At 35.6% G+C, this 25,639-nt stretch overlaps 2 protein-coding genes and 1 long non-coding RNA gene across 3 annotated transcripts in view; all 3 read left to right on the plus strand.

Annotated features, from left to right (window-relative positions):
- The first annotated feature begins 4,545 nt into the window (after positions 1 to 4,545).
- LOC132180069 (uncharacterized) lies at positions 4,546 to 6,023 on the plus strand. Its single transcript, XR_009440012.1, has 3 exons — positions 4,546 to 4,682; positions 4,914 to 4,986; positions 5,889 to 6,023. It is a non-coding gene; the product is annotated as an uncharacterized LOC132180069 (long non-coding RNA).
- A 3,059-nt stretch (positions 6,024 to 9,082) lies between these two features.
- On the plus strand, positions 9,083 to 9,796 carry LOC132178215 (uncharacterized). Its single transcript, XM_059590663.1, has one exon. It carries the CDS (start codon positions 9,083 to 9,085, stop codon positions 9,794 to 9,796), a length of 714 nt encoding a protein of 237 aa, XP_059446646.1.
- Positions 9,797 to 11,752: 1,956 nt separating this feature from the next.
- Positions 11,753 to 25,639, plus strand: part of LOC132176992 (signal peptide peptidase-like 3) — a 31,582-nt gene continuing 17,695 nt past the window's right edge. The window contains exons 1-6 of the mRNA XM_059589165.1: positions 11,753 to 12,108; positions 14,833 to 14,991; positions 15,325 to 15,436; positions 16,890 to 17,009; positions 18,132 to 18,289; positions 20,085 to 20,264. Of these exons, the coding sequence (XP_059445148.1) occupies positions 11,950 to 12,108; positions 14,833 to 14,991; positions 15,325 to 15,436; positions 16,890 to 17,009; positions 18,132 to 18,289; positions 20,085 to 20,264 (888 nt within the window). The 5' untranslated portion in view covers positions 11,753 to 11,949. The remainder of the gene's footprint in view (positions 12,109 to 14,832; positions 14,992 to 15,324; positions 15,437 to 16,889; positions 17,010 to 18,131; positions 18,290 to 20,084; positions 20,265 to 25,639) is intronic.

Here is a 25,639-nt window from a genome sequence, read left to right on the forward strand (position 1 = left end):
TCTTTCTTATTCCTATTTTTTTATTCTTATTATATTATTTTCTTTCTTTTCTCCTTCTGCCGACAGCTCTCACCTGCTCCCATTTTCTTCTTTCTCTTTTAGTCCTTCCTTATTTAAATGCCTCATTCATACAAAAGAGAGGAGAGAAACCGAGAGTGAGATGGAATTTAAGACAGAGAGCTGAAGAGGAAGAAAGAGAGTTTAGGCGAGAGAGAGAGAGAGAGAGAGAGAGAGAGAAAGTCAGTGAAGGGATTGTTATGGGTATGGACCAACTGCAGCAGAACGGGTTTCAAGTAATTACCTTTGATGATCCATTCATGTAATCCACTGTAAGTATTCTTACTTACTGAGTATGATATTGATATCCAATAATACGGATTTTTGTGGTTTTATAACTTGTCTAGCATTTTGCTATATATGATTCATTTATATTGTCGGAAATCAATTGGCTCACTACTTCACAGTTTTTTGTAGTGCTTGCAGGAATGGAAAATCAAGGTAATTATGCAGTTGTGATTAGAGATTCATATTGAGATGTACAGAGATTCTAAGTTGGTTAAGTTTTGTCTAGAGTTTAGATTGTCGGATAGATTTGTATAAATGCCTTGTACGACATAGCTTTGGGTATTTTTGTATAAAGAAAAGTATTTTAACAGTATTTTTTTTTTGTATTGATAATTACAGTTTTTCCGCTATATGAGATTGTTACATTGTGAGCCTAGCCTCTTCTGCTCTGCAAAACTCTCATTTTCTCCCTCAAACATTTGAAAAGGCGTGTAGTGACTGGTAAGCGGCATCCGGCGTGGCTATGAGCCTGGCCTCTACTACTCTGCAAGACTCTTATTTTCTCTCTCAAACATTTGAAAAGGCTTAAAGGCATAAGCAAATGACTCAAAAGTCTGATCGCCAGCACCAGGTTGGTGCAATTGTTTTATTTTAATAAGAAGTTTCAACTTTCAAGTTTGTCTTTTTGCTAATTGTTGCCTTGTTGGTGAATGGTGAGTGACATGCCACTTTGTTGTTTGGTGTGTATTTGAGTGATCACGTGCGTCTGCCAAAATCTTAGAAAGTTTCTTTGTTTTGTCTTCTTTTTTTTTTTTTTTGGTGAGTTTGCATTGTTTTTATTTATTTTTTATTTATTCGTTTTTTTTAATTTTGTTGTAGGTGAGTGGTGCCTTTATTTCCCTTAGATTTTTGTGAATTTTGGTAGCAACTCAAAAGATAGTCAACTTGGAGAATGCAAATCATTACTACATCCAATAGAGAATGTGATCTTAAAAAAAAAAGAAAAAAAAAATGGACTTATTGTGTGAGGATGTGAGCTTAAAAAATTTCCATTATCTGAGCTTAGCCTTCAATTGGAATTTTCAGCTTACATGTTTTATAATAAATTGTAAATTGTAATGATCTTATAATATTCAATTGGTAGCTAAGAGTGGAGTTGAGTCCGATGACTATGGTCCATAGATGAGAATGAGATGCCAAAAGTATATGATATGTGATCAAGTTTTAACATTTTTTCTTCTTCTTTTTTTTGATAAATAGGTTTTAACAAATTTAGGTCGCATTGTGGTAAGGCACAACCAGTTCCGAGATTTCACAGGCAAGAACGAGGTATCACGCTAAAAGTTTTTTTTTTTTTTGGACCCTAGAGATCATGATTAGTTTGTTTTGCTAGTAGTTTGTACTATTAAATATTTATGATGCCATGAGATTTTGAATCGAATGAGTACTTTGATATAGAAAAATTATACAATTTTTTTTTTTTTTTTTTTAGTTTTCAGTGTTAGATTTTGTGGGTTAATTTGATAGGTTTGAATTTATTAATTTATTTGGCATTCTTTCACTTGTTAGTTATAATAAGAAATATAATGAAATTCTAAACAAAAATCTTACACTTCTATATATTTTTCAGGTTAATTCTTGATCCATAATTTTTCTTAAAGTTAAGAGAAATATGGGAAAGCCAAAAACACTTGATTCATTCTTTAAGAAAAAAGATGCGAGTCAATCAGAAGTTAGTACTTGTACACATTTAGAGAGACCTTTAACAATGGATCTCGAGGCTTTAGTGACTGATGAGCGTCCCTCCAAATGTCCAAGAATTCAACCTGAAGAAATGAATGCTACCTTTTTACAACGTGATCCAGGATTACGTCCGCTAATATGGGAATTCACTGTTAACTTACAAGATGACATTCGACGTGCTTATATTAGAGCCAAACCATGTCAACCCAAGCTTTCGAAATATCGATATTCAAGAACGGGTAATAATCGTCGCCGATTTCAAGCCTCTTGGTTTGAGACATACTCAACTTGGTTGGAGTACTCATAATCCAAGGATGCTATATTTTGTCTTCAATGCTATGTTTTTGCTAAGAAACCAACAGGTCGTCTAGGATTAGATGCATTTACAGGGAAAGGTTTTAACAATTGGAAAAAGGCAAGCGATGGGATGAATAGTTCTTTAATGAGATATGTGGGGAAAGATCCAAATTCACCACATAATATTGCGGTGAAATGTTGTGAGGATCTAATGAATCAGTCAGGGCATATTAGCAAGATAGTTGAAAAGCAAACATTACAAGAAACAAAGAATAATCGGTTGCGGCTTAAAACCTCTATAGATAGTGTTCAATGGCTTGCATTCCAAGCATGTCCCTTTAGAGGTCACGATGAAAGCTTTGGCTCGAAAAATCAAGATAACTTCATTGAATTGGTAAAGCTCCTAGCAAGCTATAATGACGATGTTGCTGGACTTGTCTTGGAAAATATTCCAAAAAATGCCAAATATACATCACCCAAAATTCAAAAGGAAATCCTACATATCATTGCAAATAAAGTGCGGGATGCGATTAGAAAAGAGATTGGGGATGCCAAATTTTGCATTCTCGTTTATGAAGTTCGGGATGAGTCAAAAAGGGAGCAAACGTCTATTATTTTGAGGTTTGTTGATAAAGATGGTTTTATTAGGAAGCGATTCTTTCATATTGTGCATGTTAAAGAGACTTCTGCATCAACTTTGAAAAAAGATATATGTGTTGTTCTTTCTCGTTAAAACCTCCAAATCGAAAATATTTGAGGCCAAGCAGAGACGGAGGAGGGAGGGGGGGACCGGTAGGGGCTAGGGACCCCCCCAACTTTCTGAGAAAAAAAATTTATAGGGAAAAAAAATAAATAAAAATAAATAATATTCCTATAAACCCACCGGCTGCTGTCCAATAAAATGTTCAGCCTTAATTACTTAGTTACCCAACCAATGTTTTTGGCCCTTATCCAACAATTTTTTTGGCCTTTTACCTTGACCCATCCAAATTAAGCTTGAAAATCAACTCCAAAACACCCACATCCGCGTAGCCAACATTGCAGTTATAGACCTTCATAGTTTCAAACAACTTCACAATCTTTACTTGATTTCCAGGCTCCAGCAGACAGCAGTTGATGGGAAATTTGTACTACGTATGGATAACGAATTGTAAGTTCCTTAAACCCTATCTTCAATTTTGTCTTCTATACTGGCACCACTGTAGAATCAGAATCATAATCAATTTTGTTTTTGTTTTAAAGAAAACGTAGAATAGAATAAGAATTAGAAGGTTAGGACTTAGGTATATGTCACTATATAGTCAAATCGTCACATAATATAAAGAAATTGAAATAGAAAGAAAAAAAAAGAAAAAGAAAACAGAGAAAGAGGCAAGAGCGGCACCTCCGCTTCTTTGCTCCTCTCCTGCACTCCCTATGGCTCTAATTAGTGATTAGGAATTTGATTTGCTTGTTGTTGCCTTGTTGGCACCGCACCTGTAGTGCCCCAGATTTAAAATCCTCATTTAAAGATATTAAATTGAAGATAATATTATTTTAATAATTATATTAAGTGATGAGATTTGTTCTTGAAGAATTTATGGATTATATGAGTATTATAGGAATGAAGTTTTATTTGAGATCATACATCCTAAGGTTTAGGATAGATTATAGCTTGATAATTTAGTTGGTGACTTTAAGAGATATGATGATATAATGATACATATTATACATTTGAAGGAAAGTTAGCTTTGAGGGATAGTTGATTTGGTGTTAGCAAATGAAGAATGGTGTGAGAATGGTTAGATGAGATTAGATATAATTTTAATAAGGAGTGGGCCCAAAGTGTTGTTAATAATGTTCATCTCTTATTATATAGGACCGGAACCCTTCAATAATTCACACCATTTTCTTTCTTTTCCTTTATTTATTCCTCTTTTTCCACACTCCCCTCTCTTTTTCCATGAGGCCCCCACCCACTTTCTTATCTTCCTTTCTTATTTTCCACCAGCACACCAACGACCAACCCCTCTCTTCCCCCACTTTCCACAATACTACCACTCATTACTCCTTCCATTTTTCTTCCTTCCTTCTTTTACCACACGGCTTTTGAACTTTTCTTTTAATTTTTCTTTGACTTCACCTACTCCCATTTCTTATTACTTAACGGAGAAGAAGAAACAATAAGATAGAGAGAGGGAGTTTTACGGATGTAAAAAGGAGAAGACAGAGGGAGAAAGAATGTTGCAATAGAGTGAGAGATGGACAAAGTAGCATGAGAAAAACAAAGCGGGTGAGATGCTGAGGGGGGAGAAACAGAGATTTAAAGGATGACCAAAAGAGAAATTCGCAGAATAACAAAGATAGGTTCTTCAAAGGTAAAATTCTTCTTCCTTTAGCTATGGGTATTTGATTTTAAGTTGAGTAATAGGCCTTAGATGAGAACCTTTTTGATTTAATCATGATGATATTGGGTGGTTTCACTCTTGAGAATTTTGAATTAGTAGTGGGAGTTGATTCTCTATTTTAATGGGTTAACTTCCCTAAAGGAGTAGACTGGAGTTAATTGATTCTCGTGAATTGTTATTAATTTAGTTGTGAATAAACAGAGTGGAACAACAAGATATTTTTTCAAGATGATTAATTAGCAATTTAAAGACTGCTCATAGCTTCAGTCTAGAGGTAAGTAAATTCACTACCCCTTCTAAAATTACTTCATGTCATGCTATTTATATATTCTTGTATCAAACTGTAAATGATTATTTTATTTACCTGTCATGGAGATATGTTGCATGCATGAAGGATTTCTAAAAGAATTATTTAGAAAGTTTATATTTCTTTAAATGCTTTTTAAGCACAACAAGTTTATATTTGGAAAAGTTTCCATTTTAAGAAAAGAAAGTTGAGAAATGATGATGATTATAAGAAAGAAAAAAAGATGATAAACCCTCCTACATGTTGCCCTAAGATGCATCAAAAGAAGTACAAAGAAAAGTACAAGAGATGAGATAAATGTTTATGAAATGAGGGCACATGTATGGAGGAGAGTATTTTTGGCCCCAAGATAAGATAAGATGAGAGTTCGGTACCGATACTCGGATGGAGGCGAAACCACTGAAGGAGGCTATGCCAGAAGGTGGTATTCCATCAACTAGACCGTTGAGTGCACCAAGAAAGAGTTAATTGACGGTCGGGCATGGCTGTGGCCACAGTTCAGTGCCATGGTCACAGGACCCGCAACCCTCGTGCACAGGGGTAATAGTGTACATGGGCCTTATTATGAGAAAATGATACTATATTTTCAACGATGATATGCTATGATGATTTACAGAGATTATTTATAATAATGCATTATGATGATGATTTATAAAGATGATATACAACGATGATCTATTACTAGATGTAATAGTATGTATATGTTACGGGAGATGCAACCGTACATACAGATATTATTATGGTTAGAATTATATTTATTTGCGAAAATGATTTTCAAAACTGAGAACAAGGAGTAAAACTATTTATGGTTGTGGATTTTACTTGCTGGGCCCCCTTTGGGCTCATTCAGTTTTATTTCTTGTTTTCAGGTAGAAAGGATGCTGGAATAGGAGGCCGGAATGGGGTGGGAATAATTATTAATTTTCAAAGTCTTTTCATATAAGTTATTGTAATGATATGATATTCCGCAACTAAAGTTTAATGTTTTCTAATTTCGCTTGTAATAAAATCTCTTGAATAATGTTTTATACATTTTTTGTATCCTTTAAAATCAAGTACTCTGATAGACCTTATAGATCTTTGCAAGAACTTTTGTTGTAAAAGAAGAAAAGTGGCAAACTCAGCCTTAATGGGCTGGGGATGTTACAGCACCTGCAAGAGAAAGTGAAAAAAAAAAAAAAAAAAGAGGAATAAAGAGAAAAGAGAAAGGGGAATTACCAATTTACTCGTTATAGATTAGTTTGGCTTTTTAGACTTTTTAGGGAGATTGGGAGCTGGTGGTGTGGACACATGGGCTGTTGGGCAACATAAGGTATTGCCTTGTTGGAGACTTGGAGTGAGTGAAGAGTGGAATGGGTGATTTTTTTTTTTTTTTTTTTTTTTCATAAAAGTGGTCAAGTTTGTTAAGGTTAAGTGGTTTTTTTTTTTTTACATTCTTGTAATTGACAATAAGTGTTATTAATTGGCTCAAAAGAAACTTGACCAATGATATAATGAAAAGATTGTTGAAGTGATAACTAATGCTCCAAAAAATGCCTCTTACACATCATCAATGATACATAAAGAAATTTTACATGTTTCTTCAACCAAAGTGAAAAAGGCAATTCGTGATGAAATTGGTTATGCAAAGTTTTGCATAGTTGTTGATGAAGCTCGTGATGAGTCAATGAAGGAGCAAATGACTATAGTTTTAAGATTTGTTGACAAAGATGGCTTCGTGCGAGAACCTTTTTTTGGGCTTGTTCATGTCTTTGATACTGTGGCATTAACCCTAAAAAAAATGTATATATTTTGTATTGGCTAAACATATGCTAGACATTCAAAACATTAGAGGGCAGGGATATGACGATGCAAGTAACATGCAAGGTGGGTGGAAAAGGTTGCAAGCTTTGATTTCAAATGATTGTTCATATGCCTACTACATTCATTGTTTCGCACATCGTTTGCAATTGGCATTAGTGACGGCATTAAAAGAAGTTATTCCAGTTCATCAATTTTTTACTAATTTGAGTTCTATTGTCAATATTGTTTGTGCATCATGCAATCGATTTGAAGATTTACGAGTTGCCCAAGCTGCTAAATTTGCTTACTTAATTGAAATTGGTAAGATTGAGACTGAAAGGGGACTTAATCAAATTAGTACTTTACCACGGGCTGGAGATACTCGTTGGATCTCACTTGAGATCAGTTTCTAGCTTGATCAAAAATTTTTGTCCAGCTTGTGAAGTTCTTGTTAAACTCATTGATATGGGAACTACTTCTTCCCAACGAGCAGAAGCAGATTCAGTTCATCAAGTAATGACTTCATTTGAATTTGTATTCATCTTACATCTCATAAAAGAAATTATGTAGATTACCGATCAACTATGTCAAGCATTGTAATCCAAATCTCAAGATATTTTAAGTGCCATGCAGCTTGTTTCATCTACTAAAACACTTATCCAACAATATAGAGATGATAAATGTGATGTTTTACTTGACATTGTGAAATCATTTTGCAAGAAACGCAACATAGCAACATAGATGTTCCAGATACGAATGTTCGTTATGTTGAGAAACGAGGTCGTGCTCGCCACCAACAGGCCGACTCTACAATTGAGCAACATTATCGAGTGGATATTTTTTGTGCTGCAATAGATTCTCAGTTGTAAGATTTAAATCGCTGGTTCAGTGAGCATGCAGTAGAGTTGCTTATTCTTGCCTCAGCTTTTGATCCTCAAGTTGCCCGTGAATCTTTTAGAATTGATGGTATTTGTCAGTTGGTAAACAAGTTTAATCCACAAGACTTTACCGATCTCGAAAAAGAACGGTTGAAATTAGAACTTCACCATTATGAGCATAATGTAGTTCAACATTCAAGTTTTCAAGGATTGTCAAATATTTCTGAATTGTGCCAATGGTTGGTTAGAATCGGAAAATTAGCTATCCACCAACTTGTTTTTCGAGTTGTTGTACTTGTGCTTACTTTTTCCGTTTTTACTGCAACTACAGAACGAGCATTTTCAGCTATGAATATTGTCAAAACTAGACTTCGCAACAAAATTGAAGATGAGTTTCTGACAGATTCTCTGATGTTGTACATCGAAAGAGAAATTGCTGCGATATTTAGTACAGATTCAATCATAGATGATTTTTGTGATATGGAAAAATGAAAAGTTCCATTTTGATAGGTGTTTGAGCTGAAATTTGAAATCTATTATGAAACAAATACTTACGTATCTTTTCTCTTGTTTGTTTTTTTTGTTAAAACTGAGTTGATGCAATTTTGTTTTTATATATTAATTTGATCTTCAATTTTAATATATTTCTCATTTGTATACGATTTGACCAAATTTTATATTTTAATATATTTTTCATTTAAGTTATAAAAAAAAAAAAATAAAAAAAAAAAAATTATACCTCGGCCCTTGCCCATCATAGAACCTGGCTTCGTCCCTGAGGCCATGGATATGATGGAGCTAGTAATATGCATGGTGAATGAAATTGGTTACAAGCTTTATTTGTTAGAGATTGTCCCTATGCATATTATGTGCATTGCATGGCTCATAAACTACAATTAGCTTTAGTTGCAGCATCTAGAGAAGCCAAGCATATTCATCAATTCTTTATCTAGTTGGCTTCAATTATTAATATTGTTGGGGGTTCTTCTAAACATCATGATGACTTGCAATCTATTCAAGCTGTTGAAATTGAAAATTTGGTTGCTTCTAAATTCTAATGCAATTGAGACTGAAAGGGGGTAAACCAAATTGGCACTTTGCAACGACCTGAAGATACTCGATGGTCATCTCATTATCAATCTATTTGTAATATGATAAGAATGTTTGGTGCAACTTGTTCAGTTATCAACAAGACCTCAAATGAGGGAGCTAATTATTCTCAACGTGGTGATGTTGAAACGGCTTACATGATATTAACATCATTTGAATTTATTTTGATATTGTATTTGATGAAAGAAATTATGGGACTCATGAATATGCTTTGCCAAACTCTGCAACAAAAGTCACTAGACATTTTAAATGCCATGAGTCAAGTTTCAACTACACAATCACTCATTCAAAAGATGAGAGATGATGGGTGGGAGCCTTTGCTTGCAACTGCTAAATCATTTTGTGAAGAAAATGATACGGATATTCCTAATATGAATGCTCATTACACTAGAGTTCGAGGTAGATCTCGTCGTCAAGATGAAGGGTCTTCGACAACAATGGAGCATCATTTTAGAGTTGATATATTTACTGCTGCAATAAACTTCCAGTTACAAGAATTGAAAAATAGTTTTAATGAGCAAGCTGTGGAACTTCTCATTCTTAGCGTCGCTTTAAGCCCTAAAGATGCATACAAATCATTTAAGATTGATGATATATGTAAGTTGGCTGAGAAGTTTTATCCTCGAGATTTCACCGAGCAAGAAAAAATTTGTTTGAAATTTCAGTTGCAACATTATAAGCTTGATGTGCCAAAGCATCAAGATTTTCAAAATATGTCTACATTATCTGAGTTATGCAGAGGATTGGCAATTTCAGAAAAATCAAAGATCTATCTTTTGATTGACAGATTGATTTGCCCAGTGTTGACTCTCGCTGTTTCTACTGCGACTACAGAGCGAGCTTTTTCTGCCATGAAACTTATAAAGACTAGATTGCGTACTAGAATGGAAGATGAGTTTCTTGCAGACCATTTGGTAGTATATATTGAGAAAGAAATTGCTAAGAATTTCACTTCAGAGATGATAATGGATGAATTTTATTCCATTAGCAATCGTCGTCGAGCATAATTTGAAGGAGAAACTATGTTCTTTTTTTTTGGATTTTTTTTGTACATGTCTATAGCAAAAGAAAGTTCTATTGATATTTTCTACGATGATTCTATAGACATGCAACTTTTGTAATGTCGTATAATTTAATATGAAATTAAATTTAAGAGTTCTTAGTTTTTATTTAGCATAAATACACACCTATAAAGAAAGACTATATATATCTATATATTTATGTATTATATAAGTCCGTCCTCCCAATCCAAAAATCCTAGTTCCGCCCCTGAATGAGCCTGGGTTTTACTTATTAATACCACAAAGACCGGACCTGGGTTTTAAACATTACCACAAATGCTAAAATACATGAGGGCAACTATGAGCCAAATATAAAAGCAAACTATAGGCTAAAATGGGCTTAGGTTTGAAATAATACCACAAAGGCCAAAATACAAATAATGGGCCAACAAAGAGTCAAGAAAAATAAACTAGGCCAATTAAACGGCCAAAACAATATGGGCAACTTTAGGCTATTTTGTGGTCAATTTTGACCTCTTTTGTTGGCATCTTTTAATTTTTTTTTTATTATTATTATTTTTTTTTTAAATTAAGCATGTGCAACAAGGGGACCCAAAGTCAAATGAAGGAGCCCTCTTTTCTCTTTTCTCAATCTCCCCTCTCTTCCTTTTTGCTACCATTTCAAATTTCATAATGCAGAAATATAAAGCAGAATAGTAAAAGATAAATAGACACAAGATTAAGGTTGGCAATATGCCTTTATTTACACATTAAAGCCTTATAAGCTATATTTTGCTTTTATTGAATGATTTGAATAAATAAGAGTGCTTTCTATTTATAGAGAAGACATGAGAAATGAGTTTAATTCCTTAACAATGTGGGACAAACAAGGGCTTATTTATATAAACCAATTACTAAAATCTCTCCACACTTGAGCAATGTGGGACAAGTCTACATATACTCTAACACAAGCTGCCCCCTTTCAATTTCCACTTGTTTGCTTGCTTTCCCTTGAGCCTCTTGATCAGAATCTCCCCTTTCAAGTTGTCCATGATCGCAACTTCGGTTCTTCCGTTCTTTGCCTTGGGCCTTCGCTTCCTTCCATAGAAAAAGTGAGAAATGAGAGAGAGGAAGAAAAGAAAAAAGTCAAAGAAAGAGGGAGAGAGAGAGAGAGCAAAATAGATACAAATGTGTTATAATTTTTTCAATGGTCTAGATTTAGCTTTATTTTCTCTTCTCTTTCTTATAAACAACTTAGAACTAAAAAAACTACAACACCCTTTTTATAGCCTTTTTAAAGCCAAATTCGGATAAAAACACATGCATTTTGCATTGTCGTTTTACACAAGCTTTTATGGAGGTAGTGTTTTGATTTTCCATAAGCTATTTTTAGCCAAAAATAGAAAATGGATAAGTCATAAGTGTTATTTGACTGATCCATTTTCCTTTTTCGGTCCAATTCAACCAATAAAAAGAACATTGACTGACGCCCTGGCCGGGGGAAAACAAAATAGGGTGTGAGCAGTCCTATACTTGCAGTAAAAGAAGACGCATTTCTTCACCATCAAATACAAGGTTGATGGTGAAGACGCACTCCTCCTTAAAATAAAAATATCAACAGACAATTAAAAATATTAAAAATTTCTCAAAAAAAAAAAAAAAAAAAAAAATACAAGGTTACCGACGGCTACGGGTTTTGCTTGAAAAAACCTCTCTCGTGTCCCGGAGACACCGCTATATTTGTCAACGTGTTTTTTGATGTTTATTTATGTATTTTTTTGTCGGTTTGGAAAATTGTTCTAATTCGACGTAAACGTGAAAACGATTTGATTTTTTTTTTTTAATAATATTTTTAATTGTCTGTTGATATTTTTATTTTAAGAAAAAAAGAAAAGAAAAGGAATTTATCGTTTGTGTTTTTGTGTTTTTTAACAAACGAATCTACCTACCTTTTACTGAAACGTCACCCTGTCAGCCTACCGGTCTCGTTGATCTCTTTACGACACGAGTTTTGTTTTGCGTCGATGCGGGGAAGGGAGAACCGTGGCCTCCAACAGAGCTAAACGAGAGGAAAAAGGCGAAGAAAATATCAAATAATTCTCTTTCTCTTTCTCTCTCCCATCTGAATCCTAGTCGAAGCTCATTTCTTTCGGGTGGCCATGGCCATGGCGTTTTCTTCTTCTTGGCCCAATCCCCGCGTTTTGGCGGCTCTGATTCTCTTCCTTCTAGTTGGTCTCTCATTTGTGGGTGCTGGCGATGTCAAACAGGACGACGATGATGGACCCCAGCCTCCGTCTTGCGACAATCCCTTCGAATTGGTGATTTTATCAAATTCCCCTCTCCTCCCCCTCCCTCATTTCTTAGTTTTAATCAAAAGATTGTGGTTTCTATTCGGTTTTGTATGTGCATTATTTTGCAATTATATCTTGCATTTGATGAATGATTATAATTTTAACATTTTGTTTGTGGGTAGCATTATAAATAGGTTGTTGGATCGAATCACACGATCTTCATATGAACGCCAAACAAAACGCATTTTGGCTATGTCGGTGGAGAACTCTCTGACGCCGTCATGCTCAATTCTACTCTGTTTTCCTAAATGACTTTTCATCTATAACATGCCTCATGGGCTATTGTAGTATGTGGCTACACATTTGGTATTGTGATCGCTAGATATGATGACTGGAAGACTATTTTGTGTAATTTCTTCTATGCCTTTTTGGCTGGACGTGTGGATTAGAGCTTCACTTTTGGTGCTCATGGTTGCTCATTGTGGGGTTGGATACAGATAAAACCAGCAAGAATAATGGAGATTAGTATTTTCTCAAATCATAAGGGAAAAATACTATATGGTTGCCAAATGCGTGTGGGGATTAAAGTGTTAAATCACCACCTACCCCACCTACCCCAAAAGGTTAAGCTCATAGGAAAATGAGAATTTAATTATTTAATTAGTATTTTTCTCATTTAATCATTTAATTAGTATTTTAATATTCTCCTTTAAGTGTGTGCTCAAATGAGACCTAACACGTGAAATATTTAACTGATATGACGGTAAACTGTAGAGTTAAGGTTTGAACTCAATACTTTTGCTCTAGAACTGTGTTAAATCTCCACCTTCTCAAAAACTTAAACTGATGGAAAATAGTGAACTTAATTTTTTAATTAATATTCTAACATAAAGTGGCTCCAAAGTGATGCACACATAACATGTTGATTAATTCATTAGAATTGTAAGAAACGAACTAGAGTCTCTTCTTCTGTGATGTTGAGAATAGAATGAACCAAATGTTGGAAACAATTGGTTAGTCGATAGCTAGATTGAGGAGACAGATTCTGATTTCTAGGTTGTGGGTAAATGCTGCTTATTCTAATAGAAGCTATGTTTAAGTATTTGCATTGAAGAATTCTGAAGGGCATTCTTGTGTTGCTTTGAATTTAGTTAAATGCTTTCCAATAGTGCTGTTGAAGAAGTGCTAGATGTTGAAGTTGAAAATCAATTTGGAAAGTGGGTTCCTGAAGCGCTATATGCTCTGGAAGTTCTACATTCTTTGTCTGGTAAATTTAGGTTTATGGGACTTGCTGATTGTTAGTGTCAATTCTTAAATTTTCTTATAAAAAAAAGAAAGATTTGTGTAAAATTGAGGTAGGTCTAATTTCAAATTTCGGAAAAGTATTTGTCATTTAAAGTAGAAGATAGTACTTTTAAGGGAAAAAATGCAAAATCAGTCCATGTGGTTTACCTTATTTGCAATTAGCTCTCTATGCTATCAAAATAAACTTAGAGGTTCATGAGGTATGCCAAAAAAATAATTTGGTCCTTATCGCTGAATTTCGTCCATGGACATAACAAATTTCGATAGCGTGAAACGTTAAAACCAATAAAATTGCGACACATGTCCTATTTAAGTAAGTGTCACACTAATGAAATTTGTTAAATTAGTGTACGGAATTTAACCGTATTAAGTAAATTGTTTTTTTGGTTATACCTTAGGAACCTTTGAGTTCATTTTAATACTACAGGGAGCTAATTGTAAATTAAGTAAACCACATGGACTGATTTTGCATTTTTTCGTACTTTTAATCATTCATCAAGATACATTGAAATCCGGTTTGCTTCATGAGAAGTAGTTTTGATGGGCTACAAGTTGTAGTGTCTTGAAACGCTTGTTTGGGTAAACAGTAAGGGGTTGTAGTTAAGTTTGCTTATAGAGGTAGTTTACAGAAGCATATTAGCAGCAATTGGGTGGTGTTCTAGGAATGTGTTGGGTCTAATATCAGGGATTCAGGATGATTGCTTCATTTGCTTTTGGCATGATGTCTGGCATGGAGACATGCTCTTGAGACTTTTATTGCCTGAATTATTATGCGTGGCAGTGAGATGCAACTATAGCAGATTAAATAAGGTTTTGCATTGAAGCTCTAGGCTTCTAGTTCTTGCTTAATTTCTTTATATTTCTTTTGCTGTTGGACTACACCCATTTTATTTTGACTCGAATAAAATTTCTCTTTTATCTGTAGAAAGATTGATAGAACCATGATGTAGGATGACGAGTTTTTTGATATGGTAATGTTATTAGAAAATGCAGGAAAGGGGAGCAATCCAAGTGCTTAGGTATATAATAGGCATTTGAAAATGGAGACATATATAACAAATTCGATAGAGGAGACATATATAACAAATTGGATAAATGTAGCTCCTAGAATCCAATACACATTAAAAAAGAGAAGCAATTGGTTGTGTGCATCCAAGCATAAAGTGATCCCAAAACCAGAAGCCTGAACTCCAACATCGGTACTTCATGGCCATCAAAAGTACGAGCATTCCTACCTATCCACAAAAAAAAAAAAATTCCAAGCATTCCTCTCTCTAGTTGGACGTTTTTGTTATAATCCCTGGATTAGATGTTTTCTATATAATCCCAGAAATGTTTCAAATCTTGTTATAAGTGTTTTTGAGCCTATTTTTTATTTTTTATTTTTTCAATCCTCAGTATGGAAAATAAGCTGACTTGGTCTCTTTACTGCATTTAAAATTTCAGGTCAAGATCAAGAACTGGGTGGGGCGCGCTGAAGGCAAGACTTTAGTTGGGTTAAATGCAAGATTTGGGGCTTTATTGCCTTCTCTTGCTGAAAACGCTCCAAGGCTGCCTGTTGTGTTTTCAAATCCCTTAAACTGCTGTTCCAGTTCTTCTTCAAAGGTATTGCATTGGTTTTCCTTGGTTAAAATTGTATAATCTTCTCAGCTCTTAGTCATGAAAAATATTTGAATTTGAATACTCAAGCCTTTTCCGTAGGAATCTTATTATTCCTCTAGAGTGTTAGTTGATGAATATGTACCATCTAAAAGCTTTTCAATTTTGGGAAAATCTTGCAAGCTTTCAAAAATTTAGGAAAAGTCCGAACTATTGAGATGATGTTATAGTGAACAATTAGTAAAGCATTATTGTTTTGTGAAAGTGGTAATATCAATTGTGGCCATTATTAATTTTCTAAAGCATCAAGTTGAGGACGGTCTTTTTCTGCTTTTCCAGCTATCTGGATCTATTCTCTTGTCTGTACGTGGTGATTGTGACTTCACGACAAAGGCTGAAGTTGCACAGTCAGAAGGTGCTGCAGCCTTGGTGGTTATAAATGACAAAGAAGGTTGGGATTTAAATGCACTTGTACATGTCAGTAGTAATCCACAATCTTATTTGTTAACAACTTTGATCCAACACGAGATTTCACAACATCAGTGGTTTTTCAAGTACAAATTTTTTAAGTTTAAAATATAGAAAATTTCCCGTTTGTATTCTGATGTTTGTCGAAACTTTTAGCAGCAGCTACTTGTACTTTTTAGCTGTCTTGCATGTCCTGACTGAAGTGGCTTAAAATAGAAGTCCAAAATTTATTTCCCAATCTTTTGTGCTTTTGTACCCAACAGCCCCAATTACTAGTAATTATTATTATTATTATTATTATTTAATTTTGCAGTATAATTATAGTAATTTATATATTTTTTTCACAATTACTAGTAATTAATTTTGAATTATAATTTTAGTAATTTGTTTAATTTGTATTTAAAGTTTACCATAAAATAGTTGGTCAATATACTAACCTATTAAATAGTTAGTATACTAATTACTAAATGTTAATATGTTAGTGTGTATTAGCTATTCTAACTATACGTTCTGTTAATACTTAATATGTTAGTGATATAACAATATAACATATTGCACTATATGTAAATATGTTAGTGTATATGAAGTATACTATTAACTAGTTAGTCAATATACTAACATATTAAATAGTTAGTCAATATGCTAACATATTAAATACTAATTACTAAATGTTGATATGTTAGTGTGTGTGTGTGTGTGTATGTATATATATATATATATTTTGAAATCAATATGTTAGTGTCTATATGTAAGTACACTGGAAGTATACACAAGGACACCAACCAGAAAAACAAAAGCAAAAAGACAAAGAAAAACCCAAAAACCGACAAAGCAAACCCAAAGTCCCACCGAAGGAACCCTACACCCTCATGCCTTTACCACGGCTGGAACCCTCATAAATTATTGAGTTGGTCACACAAATTAAACCTTCAGAACAAGTGGATGGTTTTTTTTTTAAAAAAATTTTCTGTAAACTGTGTTGTCTGCTTGAATCTTTAGGGAAGACTTAGGTTGTTAATTATTGCAATTAGAACAAACTTTGGTTCAAAATTGAAACCTTTCCAAATTATAGCTACTATTTTTCTTTAATTTAATGTCTTCATGAAACTTAATGTTATTTTGATTAATATGTGTGCAAAAAGGCTTTCATGTTGGCTAAATAAGAAAATTAGTTGGGCTTGGGTTTTAGTAACGTTTCACTTGTCTTCAAATGCCATTTTTGACATCTCTGAAAGAAACTTATACAAAACTGTCTGTATTTTCTTTCTTTTTTCTTTTTTTGACCTTTTGTTTTTTGTTTTATTTTAATCCTGAAGATGTTGCTTCATACCATGATATGCTGAAACAGAGAATTGGACAGTTTGGTCAATGACTTTCATGTTTTGTTTTTCATTTTCTTTAATACGATATTCCTGTCATGTTTGCCATCATTTCAGATCTTTACAAGATGGTCTGTTCTGAAAATGACACTGCTCAAAATGTATCGATTCCTGTTGTGATGATTTCAAAGTCAGGAGGAGAAGCTCTTAACAAATCTATGGCAGATGGACAGAAAGGTGAGGCTCTGAATTTTTTATTTCTGTCAAACTTTGTTATATTGATTTATGCATGTGTACCAGTTGTTCACATGGACTGCTAGTATCTTTAAAAGAAGCAAGGTCCGAGGGGCGAGGACATCTTGTTTTATTTGAAACTTATTTCAAAAATAAATATAAAGGTTCAATTTATTTTCTGCCTCTTGTATCTCATTTTAGAAGAAAGGTAAACATGATGAATGGTAGAAATTGTAATTTCTCATGTAATTTGTACTAGTGCTTTCTCTCCCTTTCATATTTGTAGTAGATACTGTGGATTCCAAACATTCATGATCTAGATATGAGTGTGTCAAATTACTTATCTCTCAGTCTATTAGTGAACTATCTCTTGAGGGATGTGAAAGACATTTTACTAGAAATATTCTTGTTATTGTTTCGACTCATATTCCTCAAAATGTAGATTTTGCTTTAATAGCTCTGAATAAATTACATACATGTATTAAGATATGAAGGTTTCTTGTTCAAAATAAAGGATGACTTCCCTTTTAAAGAGACACTCTATATAAATAGACTAATTTATGACCCTACTCTTTATCCAATGTAGAGAGAAGGTATGTTTTTAAACCCTTCATGACTCGTTTAGGAATAAACAATTCATGGGCAGTTGGAGTATCATTGGAGGGATTACTTGTTAATCTTTCATATTTATTTATTTATTTTCTCCTCTTACCCACAGGTGAATGTGTGCCCGTGTGTTATATATATATATATTCCTGTCTGATGGTTTTGATTGAGTAGTACATAACCTAATAGACGAGGTGAAGTCCATGTATTCTTGGAAACTGCTTAGAGGTTAGTGTTGGTTTTACAGCCTCAGGGGAAGTATTTATAGTTTACATCTTCTTCTAGTGAGTACAGGCACTAGAGAAGTTGAGAGAGCACTTAAATTTGAGCTTATCTTTCGCTATATCTTGGCTAGCAATATGTATAAGCAAGAGTTGTTGATGTGACTGTGCATGTGTATCTATTAATTAAACCTTTGCTTCCAGCTATGTTTTCATCTATCTATTATTATTTTCAATTATTAAGTTTGTTATTATCTTATGGTGTAATACGTGGTTAATTGTAAATTATCTCTTGCAGTGGAACTTCTACTATATGCTCCAGAACGCCCAGTCGTAGATTTCTCAGTGGTGTTCTTATGGATGATGGCTGTTGGAACAATTTTATGTGCTTCATTTTGGTCAGAGTTGACTGCTTCTGAACAAACTGATGAGCGCTATAATGAACTATCTCCAAAGGTCTTGACATTCAACCCCCTCTATTCATTGTACTAAACTTAATATTTGTGTACTTAAAGTTGAATTCCAGTCTCACAGAGTTGTCTTGATTTGCATTATAGGGAGCTTGGTGGTTATGCAAAATGACTGTTTGGCTCTTGATATAAAGTTTAGTTTAAATCCATGCTTCTTGCTGTTCAAAGTCCACTAAAATTGGTGTCAGATAAAAGAGAAAGAAGTTTTTACTGCCCTTGCTCCCCATACTCTTACAAACTTTTATGATATATGTTACCTTGTTTATAATGGTCTTTCTAATGCTTATCACTGACACACTATATGAATCAGTTTATTCTACTGTAAACAGAAATTATGGGTAGCTCGGGTCCGATTTTATGTTGTTTTTAAGATTTGGCTTGTATCTCCCTTGATGGGCATTCCCTTACTGGTTGCTAGGCATTGTTCTATCTATTACCATCGTTATCTCCATAGATCTTTTGGGGGCTGCATCATGCTAGTAGGTGGATGATTAACAAATATGAGTTTATTGGCTGAAAATGTAGTCCAGTGGGTCAGCATTAGGATAGTGTTTACGCCTTATTAAAAAAGATTGTTACTTTTATATTTTCACCTTCTAATAAGATCTCTGATTTTAATTTTATCTAGTAGAAAGACGGCAGATGAGCCCTGTTATAGTCTCTTGATTGGTTATCATAGATTGACCTAGCACTTTTTGTATTCTTAACTAAGCATTAATAACAGCTAATGGTCAATTACATGGATCCTTTTTAGCGGTTCAGCCTATCTAAGGCCATTTTCTCTTTTTAACTTTTGTGATCTTGTCCTTCCCTGCTTCTACCTTTTTCATGTTTGGACACTCCTCAACGCTTCTTTACCCCTCAAAACTCTTTGCTCCTTTAACTTGAATTAAGTTGGTCCTTTGCCTAAGTGCATCATTATTCTTTGAATCTGATTGAACCATCTTATGCCAACTTATTTTTATCTTTCTTCTTGAGTCCGCTCTTCCCTCTATATGTCATGATATTAGCTACCAATCTTATTGACCTGTTTCTTTATTTCCTAACATTTTCTTTCATACAGCATAGTTATGATGTGTAAGTATCTCTTCATTGATACTCTTTCAAATGCTCAAGCTTTTATTAGAAATTTAACACCTTTTAAGAATTTATGGAATTATAGAGCAGAATGTCTTAGTCTCCAATTAGTTGAGAAATTTATGCACTAGTCAGTAATGAGATATTCTTTTTTATGTTGAACCCTTTTCTCTTAGATAAGTAACTAATGGTTTCTTCTTTCTCTTCCTTCACAACGCCTTTCCTTCTCCCTGACCCCAAAAACAGAAACACCAAATCCCATTTTTGCTGTTATTAGTCCCTGGCTGTTCTAGGCAAGCTGTGGTGAATTGCTATTTTGTATTCTAGATCTCTTGTGAGATAGGATATTAATTGATAGCTTGACGTTGCCCTGTGATGTTGACCTTGATAGAACTAGAACGTAGTCCTACCATCTCCAAACACTTTACAACTCAAAACACTTCAACTGAGTGCAATGCTTCATAAAGGATAATGATTTCATTAGTGAAGTGAGTGTGATAGATGGATGAACCCGTCAATCTAAAGAAAATCCTGTGCTCACATTTATTTGCTATTTTGAGATGTTTTGTCAAAATTTATTTTTCTCGATTTCTCTTCCCTCTTTTGTCTTATCTCCAAGTCTTCTTTAATTCTTGAATTATTGCATAGTTGTAGTGGTTATGGGGAAGAATCTGAATTGAATCGTGTTTTCTTTCATTGACTAGGAATCTTCCAATTCTGGGACAGACAAAGAAGACTTTGAGAAGGAAATCCTTGATATTAGTGCAAAGGGTGCTATATTTTTTGTCATTATGGCATCTGCATTTCTGGTGCTGCTATATTATTTTATGTCGTCTTGGTTCATGTGGGTGCTGATTGTACTTTTCTGCATTGGTGGTGTTGAGGTAATGTAGTTCTTTTCAAAGCTTGTTTATTTTTATTTTTTTATTTTTTTTTATGTCGGGGAACCTCTCCAAGGTTGCTTATTTATTGTGTTTTTCTGGCTGAAACAAGATAATTTTTGCATAATCATGCTATTGGGTTCTGTCCAGTGATACTCAAAATATTTTTTTTTGATAATTAAAAGAAAATCATTAAAACGCTGAAGGGCGTACTCAATTACACAAGAAGTATACGAAAGAAACACCCAGCAAAAAAGAAAGAAAGAAGATAAAAGATAGAAAAGTCATGAAAACTAGAAATATGAAAACAATTATAGGCAGCCTTCTAGTGGTATAGGGTCTTCTAGTGGTATAGGGTATTGAAGAAGAAGACCTTTAATGAAAACAATTATAGGCAGCCTTCTAGTGGTCTAGGGTATTGAAGAAGAAGAACTTTAATTCCACCACTGTCCTCTCCCTGTCTTCAAAGCTTCGATCATTTCTCTCTTCAGATACACCACATTACACAGGATAGAATCATCTTCCATATTGCTTCAGTTTTAGGACTATTAAACTGCCCTCCCCAACAAGCGAAGAGACCTTTACTCGAAGGGGCATGACCCACGCTAATAGAAAAAATCCGAAGATAGATTTCCACTAGGCACTAGCTATTTCACAATGGAGGAAAAGGTGGTCAACGGTTGGTAATCAAAATATTATATTTTCAAAACAATATCATTCTCTGTTTTGATATTATATTCTTACTTATCAAAAAAAAAGATATTATATTCTATTGAAAGGTCTTTTTGGGTCTGCTTTTAGTAACAGTTTCCAGGAACACATTTTTAGAAAGTGGAAAAATATTTAATAAATCATCTATTACTAGTAGTTGATGTTAAAGCATCCATAACAAAAGCTTAAGTTAGTAGTTGAAAAGCTCAACAAGTATATAAACCCATAACCAAGCACGTACTCAACCAGTGTGGAACTTTCCTTCAGGACTGCCGCCTCCAATGTGCTGGCCCAACAAAACAGGAAAAAAACTAACAGAATGAAACAGCTCAATTTAGCCCAACAACCAGAACCAAATAGGCCAAGCACATGGAATCCAAGAACAACAAACCATTCTTTGATCCTATGTTAAGCACATCTGACCCAAAAGCATAAGCTAATGGATTTAGCCAGCAAGTACATAACTCATGACCAAACACAACCAATGTGGACCTCCATTTCAACAGTTTATTTTTCTTAAACATAAAATATAAAAAGGAATCTTCAAAAAAATTACAATGTTCTCTAAAAGTAGTTTCTCCTTTTCTCTGAAGAAATTTTCTCAAATGATTTTTGTGCTGTATTTCTATATTCTTTTGTCCATGAATAGAAGATTAATTTTCAGGCACAAAGCCCAATAGGCTCTTAATGTGTTGTTAAGATGGCAAGGTATTATGTTTACTCATCATGTGATGCGGAACATACAAAAGTTCTTCATGTGCCACATACAAGTTTTTAATTACTGGACCAGACCGGTTGAACCACCGACTTGTCTAAATTTCTGTCTGTTCATGCTCCTACAGCCTGACTTGGTCAAAATCTGCATTGGTCAGCATTTGAATACCCAACCATGGACCTATCTGATCTGCACCTACAAGCAAGTCATAAGTCTTGAAGGAACTGAGATGAAAGAACTGACACGTTGATAGAGCTTTGAAAAATGTTTTTCAACATTATTTTCTGGGTTTCAATAAAAAAAAAGAAGAAGGAAATTCAATATTTTTTCTAATATTAACTATAGGAACATTGTTGTAGGGTTTGCATGGGAAGAAAACAGAGGAAGAGCTGGCTATAACTTGAATGTAGCCTCTCTCACCTCATAATACGCGCGCATGAACACATACACATATATTGTAACATTCGATACAAAGATTAAAATACCCCTGCGACATGTTCCTGTCTCCAACATATTCTTTTAACCCTAAGAAGCTCTTATAACACTCTCCCATAAGCTGGAGCATATATATGTCTTATAAGCCCAGCTTAAAACTACTTTAACCTCTTTCAACACAAGGATTTTGTAAACATATAGCTAATTGGTCTTCATACTTCACGAATGGTGTAGATATATCTCCGTTGAGTATCTTATCTCGAATAAAATGACAATCAACCTCAATATGCTTGGTCCATTTTTATTTGAGAGTTCTGAGTTCCAATGGGGTTGTCAAGGGCCTGGACGGTGGAGTCTAAGGAATTTATGATGTTGGTAAAGGATGGAGATACGGTGCTGAAGCTACAAGAGTGATGCAGGGGTAAGACGCATTGGATACGGCTGGAATGGAGAGATGCGGTTTGGCTAGCGAACATCTTCAATGAGCTGAAGATGGTGGAGGATTCAAGGGTCTTTAGGGATGAATCTAGTCGTAGTTTCCCACGTACCATAGCCCAGAAATGCTTCAATAGGCATGGGAGTTTTCTGGTTTTAGAGGAGTATGATGGTAGAGATAGGAGAGGAAGAGTCATGGTGCCAGAGGGCAGGCATAGGAAGGGTTGGGATCAGTTTCAGTCGGAACTGTGCATTGCCATTGATTTTGTTCAACCTTTTGTTGGGGACGCAAGGAGGGCAGCGACAGGGAAACAAAGAAGAAGCTTTTCAGAGGTATTGCTCTCGTCATCGAAACAGGTAGAGGAGCCATTTGGGTCCTTTGCTGAGCCGATTGCAAGAGTTCCTAAATGGCTGTTAGGAGCTGGGACCAGTAATTCGTTTGGGAAATCCTTGCATGCTGACTGCCATGTTAAAGCTGGTCATGAAGTTCAGGAGGCTGTTCCGGCGAAGGGTCCGGCGACATGGTACAAGGTGAACAGTCGTGCGAGCTGTGGGGTACAGCAGAAGAAACCTGCAAGTTACGAGGAGCAAATTTGCGAAGACCATACTTCAGGATCGTCTGGGCAGGGTTGCGTGTGTGCAGGGGAGAAGGAAAAGCTGAAGAGATCACTGTTGAAGATTCAGGAGGAAATCAGGATCTGTCTTGAAGGTTGTGACGCACGCTGCTCTTGTAGTTGTGGGTTTGGATTATCTGGGCCTAAAACCCAGGCGGCCCAAGTCCAGTCGAGTGGTCAGATGTTAATTCAGGCCAAGGCCCATCCCAATCCTCCGACTGGCCAGTTGAAGGAGAAGGCCGTTGTTGTGGGAGCTGGACCCAACAAGGCTCTGAGCTATTATAGATGGAAGGTTGCGGGTAAGGAGGGGGACTTGGGTGCGTTTGAGCCCAACAAAGGACTTCGTCCTTTCTCGAATTTCACGAGTTCAGGGGTGCCGGTCCCTTCTGTGTCGACGGCAGAGGCGCCGATGAAGGTTCCAGGGGCGCCGGTCCTTTCTGTGTCGCCGGCAGTGGCGCCGATGAAGGTACAAGGGGCGCCGGTCCTTTCTGTGTCGCCGGCAGAGGCGCCGATGAAGGTACCAGGGGTGCCGATCCTATCTGTGTCGCCGGCAGAGGCGCCGTTGAAGGTTCTGCCGCTAGTGGAGGGGTCGAAGAAGGAGACTGCGGCTACGGATAGCGCCATGGACGCCGGTAATGCTACGGTGTTCACCACGACGACCGGCCTTGTTGCTCAAGTCTCGGCGTCGACGCGGGTGTGCGACCCAGCCCCGGGTATTCTGGGTAAGGAGCCGGCGATTCTTCCGGTAGGAGTTCGAAGTGAGTTTCCGACCAGTTCTGTCCTGTCGTTTCCATATGGGCCTGCTGCCGGTGATCGCGCGATATCGGGCAAGGAGCCGGTGACTTTTCCGGCAGGTGTTCGAAAGGATATCTGTTCTGTCCTGTCGACACCCTCTGGGTCTGCTGCCGGTGCTCGTGCGATAGTGGGTAAGGAGCTGGCGATTCTTCCGGCAGATGCCCATAGGGAGTTTCCGACCTGTTCCTGTTGAAAAATTGGCTCATAGTAGACAAAAAGGAAAGACTTTGTCTCTTAGTCAAACTTGTCATGCTCTTCTTCTCCAATTACACCGTATGAAGCCTTCTCTTGAAAATTTGGCTCATAGTAGACAAAAAGGAAAGACTTTGTCTCTTAGTCAAACTTGTCATGCTCTTCTTCTCCAATTACACCGTATGAAGCCTTCTCCAACAATGAAGTCTCTTCATTTAAGAGTTTGCATTAACTCTTTAGTAATTCCTTTTGTCAACAAAAGAAGCAACTACATTATCTCCTTCATCATTTCTTCATTTGTCAACAAAAGGAGCAAGCCATTGTTTTTGACTTCTTGTACAATATGGTTATAAATATCCATTGGTTTTACTGCAAGGAAGGAGTCGAGAGAGTGTGCTGGTTTTTTCTATAAGAGATTGAAAAATTTGTATTGCTCTACAGAAATTAGGAAGAACCAGTATTGTTTTGAGTGTGAGGAGAAATTGGGTGTATTTGGGGATTTGGGTTTGTGAGTGTTTTAATACTCTTTTGTGTCTCTCCTTTTGAATAAGTGAAATCTCTCTACTGTTGCACCGTGGATGTAGGCAAGTTGCCGAACCACGTAAATCTTGTGTTCTTGTTGTTATTGTTGTTTATTTTTCTTTAAACATTATATCACGTTTGTTCCGCTTGATTGATTGTGTGAGAGATTCGCGACCTTTTGCACTACAAATTGGTATCAAAGCTTTGGGTTTCAACCTAGGCAATTGTTTGGGTGATTTAGTGTTTTATTGAAAAATTTGGAATACCACGATGACGGAGGAATTAACTTCGAAATCTGGTGGACCTGCACCTGTGGTGAGATCTGTTGTCTTGAATGCAAAATTCGATGTTGAAAAGTTTGATGGACGAAATAACTTCGGCATGTGGCAATGCGAAGTTATGGATGTTTTGGCGCAACAAGAACTTGATGCGACTCTGGAGGACAAGCCAGAGGAGATGTCAGAAGCAGATTGGAAAAAGCTTAATCGTCAAGCTTGTGGAACAATCAGGCTCTATCTTGCAAAGGATCAGAAGTATTTTGTCATGAAGGAATCTATGGCAAAGGAGTTGTGGAACAAGCTGGAGGACAAGTATATGACCAAGGGCATCGAAAATAAGCTCTATTTGAAGAGGAAGTTTTTCGGCTTCAGGTATGTTGAAGGTACTTCTATGCCAGAGCATTTGAATAATCTCAATAAAATACTTGCTGATTTGCAAAATTTAGATGTTAAAATTGATGATGAAGATAAAGCTGTGGTGTTGATTAATTCGCTTCCGGATACATATGAACATCTTGCTACTACTTTAATGTATGGTAAAGATACGCTTAAATTTGATGATGTATCTAATGCAATAACGAACGATGAGTATCGAAGGAAGGATAAGCAGGCACACAGTGGAACGTCAGGGGCCTTGACAGTAAGAGGCAGATCTGAAAGTAAGAAACCCTTGGGTAGGAA

The sequence above is a fragment of the Corylus avellana genome, chromosome ca4 (assembly GCF_901000735.1).
Source record: "Corylus avellana chromosome ca4, CavTom2PMs-1.0".
NCBI lineage: Eukaryota > Viridiplantae > Streptophyta > Magnoliopsida > Fagales > Betulaceae > Corylus > Corylus avellana.